The sequence below is a fragment of the Hyperolius riggenbachi genome, chromosome 2 (assembly GCF_040937935.1).
Source record: "Hyperolius riggenbachi isolate aHypRig1 chromosome 2, aHypRig1.pri, whole genome shotgun sequence".
Lineage (NCBI taxonomy): Eukaryota > Metazoa > Chordata > Amphibia > Anura > Hyperoliidae > Hyperolius > Hyperolius riggenbachi.
The window spans coordinates 522,400,885-522,413,023 of NC_090647.1; the positions used below are offsets into that span (position 1 = coordinate 522,400,885).

General features: G+C 46.5%; 1 protein-coding gene across 1 annotated transcript in view; it reads right to left on the reverse strand.

Moving 5' to 3' along the window:
* The window catches only part of ADAMTS5 (ADAM metallopeptidase with thrombospondin type 1 motif 5), a 143,907-nt gene extending 132,525 nt beyond the window's left edge, over nucleotides 1-11,382 (reverse strand). The window contains exon 1 of the mRNA XM_068270594.1: nucleotides 9,887-11,382. Within this exon, the coding sequence (XP_068126695.1) occupies nucleotides 9,887-10,948 (1,062 nt within the window). The 5' untranslated portion in view covers nucleotides 10,949-11,382. The remainder of the gene's footprint in view (nucleotides 1-9,886) is intronic.
* Between the last annotated feature and the right edge of the window lie 757 nt (nucleotides 11,383-12,139).

Here is a 12,139-nt window from a genome sequence, read left to right on the forward strand (position 1 = left end):
GTTGGATGCTTGTACATGTGTGATGGGACACTAAAAAAATTACTGTTACTGATCAAGTCTGTGTGCGGACTCCTCCTTTGATCTTGTGGATTACCAATGCCTTCGGATGCTGCACCAGCATCCGCTGGTTACAGGTGTGCGTTTCTTCCAGTGGCGTACCTAGAGAATCTGACCGCCCAAAAAAAAATAATAAAAACAACCAATTGTTTTGATGGGAGGGTTGATGGGTTGGGGCGCCGAGCTTGTTGCTTCCAATTTTGGGGGATTGGGGGGGGGGAGGAATCATCAATTGTTATTAAACTCTGTACTCTATACAGTGCCGCAGAAAATATCATTGCTACATAAATACACAATCAGGGGTCGAGTGGGGCGTGGACGCAGGTGGATGACGTCCATGTGCTTTTTTCAGAGGGTGGACGCCGTCCACCCTGGCATGTGTGGAGGGGAGCAGCGCAGTGGAAGGAGAGCTGTGCGGACAGCGGGGAAGGGCGGACGTCTCCCCCCCCCCCCCTTCCCTCACCTTAGGGCTCTCCATCCCTCTCTTTCCCCTCCAGAACTAATGTGCGGCGGCTGGCAGTGGGCGGGACTTACCTCTTCCTCGATCCGGGTAAGATCTGCATGCCGCTGCTCTGGTCTACAAGTCCTGCCCGCTGCCAGCCGCCCGCACATTAGTTCTGGAGGGGAGAGGGAGGGATGGAGAGCCCTAAGGATGGCTCCCCGCTGTCCGCACAGCTCTCCTTCCACTGCGCTGCTCCCCTCATGCTGGGGGGACACTTGGTTACCTATTCTGGGGACATATACCCCTGCCTACATATACTGGGCACATATACCCCTGCCTACATATACTGGGCACATATACCCTTGCCTACATATACTGGGACATATATCCCTGACTACATATACTGGGCACATATACCCCTGCCTACATATATTGGGACATTTACCCTTGCCTACATATACTGGGACATATACCCCTGACTACATATACTGGGCACATATACCCCTGCCTACATATAGTGGGACATATACCCTTGCCTACATATACTGGGACATATACCCCTGACTACATATACTGGGCACATATACCCCTGCCTACATATACTGGGACATATATCCCTAACTACATATACTGGGACATATACCCGACTACATAAACCCCTGACTACATATACTGGGCACATATACCCCTGACTACATATACTGGGCACATAAACCCCTGGCTACATATACTGGGACATATACCCCTGGCTACATATACTGGGACATATACCCCTGACTACATATACTGGGCACATATACCCCTAACATATACTGGGCACATATACCCCTAACTACATATACGGGGCACATATACCCCTGGCTACATATACTGGGGACTACTATACCCCTGGCTACATATACTCGACACCTATACCGCTGGCTACATATACTGGGGACTACTAAACCCCTGACTACATATACTGGGCACATATACCCCTGGCTACATATACTAGGCAACTATACCTCTGGCTACATATACTGGGGACTACTATACTCATGACTACTTATACTAGGGACACCTATAGACCTGGCTACCTATGCTGGGGGTACCTATTTTGGGGGAACTGCTGTCAGATTATCTGCATTTTTGTGGAACTGCTGTTATGTATTTTGGGGAACAGCTGCCAGATTATGTGTATGTTAGGGGAACGGCTGCTGCTGCCAGATTACGTTTATTTTGGGGAACTGCTGCCAGATTGTGTATGTTTGGGGGACCACTGCTGCCAGATTATATGTATTTTGGGTGTTACGTGTATTTTGGGTGATCCACTGCCAGGTTTTGCGTATTTTGGGGAACTGCTTCCAAATTATGTGTATGTTGGGGGAGCTGCTGCTGCCACATTGTCTATTTTGGGGGAACCACTGCCATATTATCTGTATTTTGGAGGAACTTCTACCAGATTATGTGTCTTTTTGGTGAAATGCTGTCAGATTACATCTATTTTTGGGGATACACTACGGCAGAGCTCAAACTTCCCTGGCAGACCTTTTACATCACTGCTAAGGTCATGTATATTTGGCCCCACCCATGACCACGCCCACATTTTGCTTGACCATGCCTATTTTTTGGCGTGCCGCTGGGGTTTTTAGGGTGAGTCCACTCACCTCTTTTTCCAGGACTAGACTCCTGTACACAATATTAATATGTTAGGACAGTACGACTATGGTTATGATTGGATTGTGAGCTTCTGTGAGGACAGTCAGAAAAGGGGGACATACGAAAGAGGAGGATTAATAGGAGGAGGGATGATAAAGAGGTAGAGGCACAAGACAGAGAGCCTGGTGGGAGAGGAGAATTGGCAGGAAGACCTCTCACCAGGACAGCAGACATCACCAATGCAGTTTGGCAGGGACAAGAAGACACTAAAATCTGAAAAGAGGAAAGGGTCATGGGGAAAACAACAGGGTGGGAGGGGCAGCTGGGAAAAGAGATAAGATTACCTTATCAAGCTAATCTAAATTGCCTGGAGCTTGCTTCTCTGCTCACTACAGAAGTCGGCTGTCACACCTGTATTGCTGGCTTTTGCAACAGCAGACTGCCCTGCGTTATTGATTAATTACTCTGATCAGTGTAAATAAACAATAGTCCAGGGCACTCCGCTATTACAGCAGCCAGTGCACATGGGTACTAATGACCGTTAACTTCTGAAGCACTAAACACATCCTACTACCTCTCCCTGCTAATATCCCAGCTGCAGCACAGCAATCATTCTCTCTACTCACCCTGCTGCTCTGCACACTCATTCACTTCAGGCTTTGTGTAGAGAGCGAGGAGACACATTGCTCATGGGGCAGGAAGGGGGAGGGGTGCAAGATAGTCGAGTCCCCTGCACTGCCTGCTGCTATTTTCCCAATTGTTGCCCAAACTATGAGAAAAGGTCCCAGGTGGAATAACACAGTGTCTGAGCACTAAAGCGGCACCCCTAGCCATGACTACACCCGGTGCTGTGAGCACCTGTTGCCTTCTGGTAGGTGGTGGTTTCTTCTTTACGCATATTTACCATGTCATGTTACTCCCAGCCCAGAAGTGCAGCTATCATGTCATGGCAACTATTGTTATAATGGCTGTAATTCTCTTATCAATGAGGTTTACTATATTCCCAACAAGGTACCGACAACACAGAAGCTATCACTTCCATGCCTGAAAATTGCATTGCCTTTTAGGCAGCAAAGAAAAACAGCCCAGTTATTCATGTGTTTTACACTGTAAAAGTCATGAAGTCACATGTCGCTTATGGTACACTTCAAATAAAGCATTTTGCGAAAATGATTGATCAGACATCTAAAGCTGGCCACTAACTGTCCAATTTCTAGCGAAATTCTGATCGGATTGGTTGTAAATAATCTCAGTTGATGGGCACAATCGATAAAGAACGATTATAAAAACAATCGTCCGATTGAATTTTCGTCGAACCAAAATTTGGATTTTCTTGTTGGTCGTGATAGATAGGAAGCAATGATTGGTTAGTTGATGGTGTAGTGAACGATTTTTCGTCTGATCAGAATTTCTCATCGCTCAAACGATTTTTCCCTAGAAATTGGACCGTTAGTGGCTCCTTAAGCTGATCTTTTTTTTTGCCTCCCTAGATTTGCCAGTAGCACTGAATCAACCTGATACCATGAAAGCACAGGCCAAGTATTCCCAGGATCTACGTCCTGCCATGTCTTTAGAGTCTTCTGAGAATCTTTAATGAGGAACTTTAACCCAAGCAAGCAGGATCTCCCTCTGTGCTTAGGACTCTCAGACACGGACATTCAGCAAAGATCACCCGGCAGGAGTAAATATGTTGCCATCTGTGATGAAATTCAGAATGTATATCATAGAAAGATTTTATAATGGGCAAACACAACGTAAATAATGTTATCCATTACACTATTTTCACTACAGTTCCTCGGGTTAATCACGGTGCTGAAGAACCCAGTTCTCCTCTTTCAGAGAACACTGGTGCTGAGAGCTGCTCCTCTCCATCAGAGGGAGAGAAAGTCGCGGGTCGCCTGGACTCCAGCATGAGAAATATATAGCTGTGTCTTCAGGTGTACGCCAGTGATGAGGTCAGGCCTTAGGAATGCCTGCAACCCAGCCTGGATGGAAACATGTTTGGCACGTTTGGTTAAACAACTTCTTCACTCCCACAAATATACACTGAGGGAAACATGAATGGATACGGAGCTTGAAGGAAAATATTGCCTTATTTTCCAAACTTCTCTTGCTACAAGATCCAAAATACATCAGGGAAAGATTCTGGCCCCTCCCAGCCCTCCCCATAAAAGACACCAAAGAATTTGCTGCTGTTCAGGAACTGAAAGCTTGTGAATGTGTGTAGGTCTGTATTTCGGGATTGTGTTGCCCAGGACAACTTTGAGTAATGATGTGGACCCCTCCACCTCCCCCACACATACACTTGTGCTTTGTAATTAAACGGTAACGCTACCCCAGGATACAGAATGAGGATTACAGCAGGTGATCAGACAAGGCTAGTTATGCTGGATCCATCTGAAAATGGCACCTGCGAATAATGGCGCACGGTGTTGCCGCTAATCCGTTTGCTGCTTATCGCTATTTAACGTTAAAGCCTTATTGTTATTTAACGTTAAAGCCTTATTGTTATTTAGCGTTAACACAAAGAACCCTCTCTGTACCTATCCCTAACCCTAAGACCCCCCCCCTGGTGGTTCCTAACCCTAACCACTCCCCTGGTGGTGCCTAACCCTAACACCCCCCTGGTGGTGCCTAATCCTAAAACCTCCCTGGTGGTGCCTCACCCTAAGACCCCCCCGGTTGGTGCCTAACCCTAATACCCCTTGTATTGCCTAACCTTAAGACCCCTCTGGTGGTGCGTAATCCTAACCAGCCCCTGGTGGTGCCTAACCCTAACCACCCCCCTGGTGGTGCCTAACCCTAAGATCCCCTGGTGGTGCCTAACCCTAAGACCCCCTGATGGTGCCTAACCCTAAGACCCCAAAGTGGTGCCTAACCCTAACCTTGACAGTGTTACATTAAATCCATTCACCGTTTTGCAGTTAAATAACGTCTGCAGTTTGGCTTATGTAGGGCGCTATTGATAAATAACGTTACTGTGGGCAATAACGTCTGCTGTTTGGCAAATGAACAGCACTATTGATAAATAATGTTAGTGTGTGCCGTTTTTCCTCTTTTTTCCCTGTGCGCCATTATTATGCAGTACTAACGATAAATAGTGATAAGCGCATCTTTTTAATGCGGCGCCATTTGTATGCATAGGCGCTGTGCGCCATTATTCACTGATCCGAGTTATGCTAACCTGAGAGATATAGAGGGTTAACCATAAGGCCTCATTCACACTAGTGCGCTTCTGCCTGCCTGTATCAATCTGTAACATTGATGTGCTGAAAAAAAGTGGACAGAAGCAGACAAAGTGTGAATGAGGCCTAACAGTAGTTAAGCGGACTTGAACTCAGAACTTCATCTCAGCTCTAAAAGACAAGAAACAGCATAATAACCCTTGAAGAAAAACATTTCTTTGTTACAGCTGATGCAAATCCTGCAATACATTTGCAGTTTGTCTACTTCCTGCTTTCATGGAAGCAGAGATATTGCTAACATCCTGTGTTTACAAATGAGCTCTCTGCCAGGGCAGTCAGCTGACACAGCTGAGGGATCAAATTACAGCTTGTGATTAGTCACAGATCGGGGAGGGGGGGGGGTAGACAGGCTAAACTCTCTAAATAGATACAGGGTGGATTTCTATATGCTTTCCTTCTGCCCTGTGCAAGAGTTCAGGTCCACTTTAACAGGTTAACAGATCTACCCAGGGCTAGTAAATGTCTAACAGTGTCAACCAGGGTTAGTGAATGACTTACAGCAAGAACCAGGGACAGTGGACAGTTATAGATAAACTCCGACCAAAAATTGAACTTTATCCCAATCAGTAGCTTATAACCCCTTTTACATGAGAAATCTATTCCTTTTCACAAACAGACCATCAGGGGGCGCTGTATGACTGATATTGTGGTGAAACCCCTCCCACAAGTAACCCCTCCCACAAGAAAAGTTTGAACTTTTGTGGGAAATAGCTGTTTACAGCTGTTTCCAACTGCCAAAAACCATGCAGCAGCTACATCACCTGCCAACAGTAAAATGTTCACTGGAGTTCCCCTTTAAAAGTGCCGGTTAAGAAAAATCGAGATAAAAAGTGTTGTTTAGGTTGTAATGTCCATGGCTTTCAATAGGTGTCCGGTGAACTACCGGTGACCTGTGACATCACTTCCCGCAGGGAGTACTTTGAAGCATGCATTGAGAGTATGCTAGTAACATTACCTGCAAGAAAGGCCAGCGCTTCCATACGGTCAAACCGTTGCCTAGGGCACACCAAGAGCCGCCATAGGCTGTAATGTGAAATACAGCTATAGTGGTGCTCAGACAGTAATTTGAGCACCGTCAACAGATGATGCCCAAATTATGATAAAAACAGGGCCGTCGGCAATAGCTGGAAGCCGAATTACGTTTTAACACACAGGTCCACAGTGACCTGGAGGGGGAATAGTAATTAACGCAGCCAGGACTTTTGCAGGAGTAGGGTGAGCAATTTTTCAGCTTTACCCTGTGCCAAAAATGTTGCCCCGCCTTAACTACATGTACACCAATTAAAGGCCTATTATGGGCCCAGACTTACCAAGTGTATATGCATGCGTTTTGATAATAAATGTCAAACTGGCAGCAAAATGTGAAAATAAATAAATAAAAGTAGAATTCCACCTGGCAAATGGCATGTTTAGCAGACAGGAGAGGAAACAGGTTGCAAGGTGGAGTTCCTCTTTAACATTCTAATATTTGTCATTTCTCGGCGGGACTCCAGCGGGCCATGCGGCTTTCACCGACACAACGGGCGGGAGAATAACAAGCTGAAAGCTGACACTTATTTCTTTGAGGGATAGCTGGATAATCAAGATAATATGGCAGGAATCCTCACATGCTCAGCGAGGAGGTGCGCAGAGGCCTCAGGCACTTGATGTGGAAGGAATGTTCTTGTTTATCCCAATTACTCATGGTGTCAAGGAATATCTCCGCTGCAGAGTAAGAGCAGGGTGGTGCTCCGCTCTCAGATTGTGTTTTCAAAATAAAATGAATGACTGTGTTTAGGAAAGCAGAACTGGGCTGTTAGTGGAGAGCTGCGTGTTTCCAGACATTGGGAAAACAAGAGTGAGAACACCTGCTGACCATGCCTGGGAGATGGACTGACTCAGCAGGAGGCACCCCCCCGCTGGCAGGGGGCATCCCACAGTGCATGGTCTTGTGCAGTCAGTTCCAGAGTATCTGGCATGTCTGTGCTCTGGGTACAAGTTACCAAACACCGACAAGTATCACCAGTGTTGCTAGCAGATGTTACTGCAACTAGTACTACTCCCGCCAACATTACTTATACTTCAGTTACTACGCCTGCTCCATCTACTACCATTATTACTACTACCACTATTATTACTGCCGCTATCAACAACTGTTCTATCAACACCTCTAAAATGGCTACTTATGCTACTTATGCAGTGGCTGGATAGTGTAATGGTTAAGGGCTCTGCCTCTGACACAGGAGACCTAGGTTCAAATCTCAGCTCTGCCTATTCAGTAAGCCAGCACCTATTTCAGTAAGGAGTTTATTGGGCAAGTCCCCTTAACACTGCTACTGCCTACTGAGTGCGCTCTAGTGGCTGCCTCGCAAGCGCTTTGAGTCCGACAGGTGAAAGGCGCTATACAAATACTGCCATTATTATTATTACTACTGTTACCATACATTCTACAATTAATACTGTCATTATTACTAATATTAGGTCTAGAACTCCTGCCTCAACATTTTTGCCAGTGTTAGGGACCTTAAGCAGTGGTGTAGCAATAGGGAGTGCAGAGGTAGCGACCACATCGGGGCCTTTGGGTTAGAGGGGCCCACCCCTCAAACACAGCATTAGCTCTTTAATGGTCCTGTACTGATAATATTCACTTCTTTAGTTGATTTGAATAGTAGCGATCATTAACGCACAGTTTCCCAGACCCTTCTTGCATCTCTGACACTTGGGTTGTCCTGACTCCTTGATTGGTTTTGGTGTGTTGTATCAATTGTTATTTATAGCAGGCTTCGGGGCCCCAATGGTAAACTTGCACTGGGGCCCCCAGCTTCTTAGCTACACCACTGACCTCGAGGAAGAGTTAGAAACTATATCTCACCCTTTACAGCCAAACTTGAGACTCCTCTTGCTTCCTGTTGCCACTAGTATAACAGGAAGTGAGACAACATCACCAACGGGGGCTCAGACTACAATAAAATCTTCACAGAAATTCTAGCTCTTCCCCATTTCATCACTGTTTGTGCTTCTGTTGGAGTGATTTTCTCCACTTTTTGCTGTCAGTGACACCACAGAAAGTGGTGATGTTGGTGGGAAGGGGGAGGGGGGAGACCTCCTAGAGACTTCCTTAGTGGGTAAACAGACAGCAATAAAAACCAGACAGATTGTCTAAGAAATAAATAAGATGCTAATTTTTACAAGTAAATGCAGATTTTTCTTTTTTTTGTTCAAACTGCCCAGCTAGTTAAAAATGATCATGTTGTCCAATTGATTGGCCCACAAATTTGCATGCAAGCCTTAATAATAAGCATTTTATTCCCCATCGCTTTTGGGTAACGCTATTGCCAATACCACAGTGCCTGCCACAACAACCAGTAAAGCCATTCTCATCACTCTTGGTACTATTGCTGCTGCAGCTACCAGTACTTTGTTGATAACAACACATAACCTCCCGCTGTTACCACTACTGTTACTTCTGCTGCTGTTACAATGATTGCTATTGCTAGGAACTGCTACCATTACTAATATTTTCCCCTTTATTCCAGCAGCAGCAGCTGTTTCTGTGCTTCTGGCCAGGCTCTGAAAAGCTGACAGACACTGACAGCAACTTTCTCCCTGTTTAACTTGGCAACATCTCAATCAGCCCAGCTCTACTACACATTCCTTTTAACTATGTATCAACCCAAACAACACCTAAGGGCAGAGCATTCTTTGCTTTTTCAGCAGCATATGCAGCCTGTGACTAGCACTGAACTACAAAACTCAGCAAGCCCTGCTTGATTGATTCAGGTTGCCCCAAAAAACATGATGGTGACCCCACTTGTACTTGGGGTGACATAAATCCTTTTTATTTTAAGTTAAAAAACCAAATGATGATGTTGTCCACAGGAACCAATCAGATTTTTGGTTCTGTTTCAAAGCTGCACTCGGATTGGCTGCTCAGGGCAACAGCTCCAGACAATCCTCATTAGGGACACTTTTACTAATAACATGAGGTATCTAAGGTCAGATACATAATTTTACCAGGTAAGGAGTATTGTGAAGGTCAAGGTCACATGGCATATTCTTCAGATGGTGTAGGTAAGTCCTCCTACACGTAGGAGAACCCACAAATCGTACAATTAAATTGTAAGGTGTGTGGCCACCGTAAACTAGCTACTCACCATTCCATGACACAGCACTATCACAGCTGGTTTACTTTCTAAACTAGGTTTCCGGGTTATGGACACTCTGTCCTTCATTGCAAGTTAAATAAACACCACTACAAATACCAACCTTAAAAACCCACCAGGTAAAATAAGACTTCAAGGTAAGATCTACAATAAAGTTGTGGCTCTATTCCAATTATGAATAGCAGGACAATAACTTCCAGGGACACCTATTTCAAAAAAGTTAGTCTTGTCCTAAGAAGTGGGAAGGCTGGCCAACATGGCCACTTTATTTGCTTATTCAGCTAACAAAATCGGCATGATAAAGCTCTAGAAGACCAAGAACCCCAAATCACTTGAAACCCTCTGCCCCCCTTTCCCCTTACCTCTCTGGTGAAGAGGATGGCCGCATCGTAGTGGTGGTCGTGCTCATCGTCCAGCTGGTTGTGCTGGTGTTGCCACTTGCAGAAGTTCTTCAGGGTTGTTGCGGCGTTCTTGCTGATGTCTGGACCCTTGTCCTTGTCCGTGATCATCACCACCTTCACCACCGTTAGGCGGATGTGGTTCTCAATACTTGGGTGGCTGTACAGCCGCGAAGCGATGGATGCCAAAGTCAGCAGGTAGTGATGGAGGTCCTTCCCGTATTTCTTGGACATGGACTCGTCGGCAACCAGCAGAAGCTCCACAAACCTGGACTTGGAGATGGACCTCCTCTGGCGCCTCCTGGTTCCTTGCAGGAAAGCCCCGTCGAAAGAGGTCTGATTGAACCTGTGTGGGCTCCCCCACCTGTGATGGTGCTTCCAGAACATGCCCTTGCCACCACCATGCTTGTGGACATGCTTGGCAGAGCCCCTCGTCTCGCAGCTGGCCCCGCTGGGCACCGTCTCAAAGCTGAAGCGATCCTTGATGAAGACGTGGAGCACCCTCTCCGACGCGTCTCTGTACACCTGTCCGACCCCAGCCGGACCCTTGATCAGGGGCTTGACGGTGTAATGGGCATGCTTGACGGCAAAGTATCCATCCAGCCCCCCGCAGAGGTTGAAGACGGCCAGGGACTGGGGGCTGTTGTCCACCGTCCCCCTGTAGAAGCAGTGCTTGTGGACGCGGTGTTGAGGATGCAGGCGTCCCAGGTACCTGGTGCTGAAGTGAGGGGACAGCAGGAGGTCATCCCTCTCCAAGTCCAGGATGAACTTCTTGCCGTCCGCGTAGAGGATGTAGCCCACCTTGCCCCCCGCCGCATAGATCTGGTCTATGTTCTGCACGATGCCGCTCCTCATCTGGTTCTCAGAACCTTGGTGGTGGTTGTGATGATGTTGATGCCTGGGAGAAGCAGAAGGAACAGAAGAAGAAGCAGGTGTCTCCCCCAAGCCAGCGTCTATAGTCCTATTGGAATCAGCAGCAGCAAAGTGCAACTCAGCAACCAGCAGCACCAGCAGGATCAGCACCATTGTTCCCCCCACCTTGGAAAACTGGAGAGAGGGCAGGAAAAAAATGAGAGAAAAAAAAAGAAACTAGGCTGGAATGAATCAACCACCGGCACTAAAATGTCAACAGAAGCCCATAGACGTTTAAACTTTCTTTGCACAGCAGCTTAGGTGACTTATTTCCTCCTCTCCACCAGCATCAGGGGTGGGAGTAGAGAAGCAGAGAGAGACAGATGGAGCACCGGCACTGTGGACAGTTGCTATTTTTCTCTTTAGTAGAAAGGATGCTTTAACTCCTTGAGCTCAGGGACTGAGGGGACTGGCTGCAAGTTGTCCTTTGTTGGGATGGAGGAGAGCAGTGCAGAGCGAGGCTGCTTGTGGCATCTGGACTGAGCCTCCAGCTTCCTAAGCTAAATCCACACACAAGTGTCTCTCTGTGAGTTCCTCTCTCCAGCTTGTGGATGTGAGCAAGAAGAGAGATGTGAAGATGAGGAGGAGGAACAATGAATTTATACCGGAATGCCTCTTAAAGGGAGAAGCTAGAGCTGAGCACCACTCCCTCCCCACCCCGTAATAATCTCACGCAGGGAAAGAGTATTTGTATGTTTGGGAGGGAGAGAGAGAGAAGAAAAAGCGAACCAGCTTTTTGCCCTTCATTCTAGTCTGTGTGTTATTTCACAACCAGCCTGACTAACAGCTGACTTCAGTGTCTCCTAAAACGGTTTTATTTGATAGTCTTTTAATGTCCTGTCCTGGAAACCTGAATGTTGACACAGGACGTGGAGTTTTCAGAAATCCTTAAAAATAATGTCACTCTCCTATTAGGATTTGTTTTGGTTGTGCAATGCTCTTGGGGATACGTTTATAAGGGGACAGGAGGAACGTACAGGACATCGGCGAGTTTGGTGGAATGATGACTCAGGATTCAGGAAGGTATCACCGGTTTGTTTGGAATGTGACGGAGTTAAAGGAAAGCTGGCATAAGAGGGATACGGACGGTGGCGTTGCTGACTTGACTTCCTTCTGAGAAGGCTACTTGCCTGGCTGATGTGGTAATCCTCTACCTGTAATAACTCTAGTCACAGACTCAAAAGAAGTGCAGACATCAAACCAACAAACGTTGATTCTGGTAATACCTTTAATGACTAACTGTACATGGTTTATTGCAAGCTTTCGAAACGTCAAGTTTCTTCTTTCATTATACAGAACTGGGTC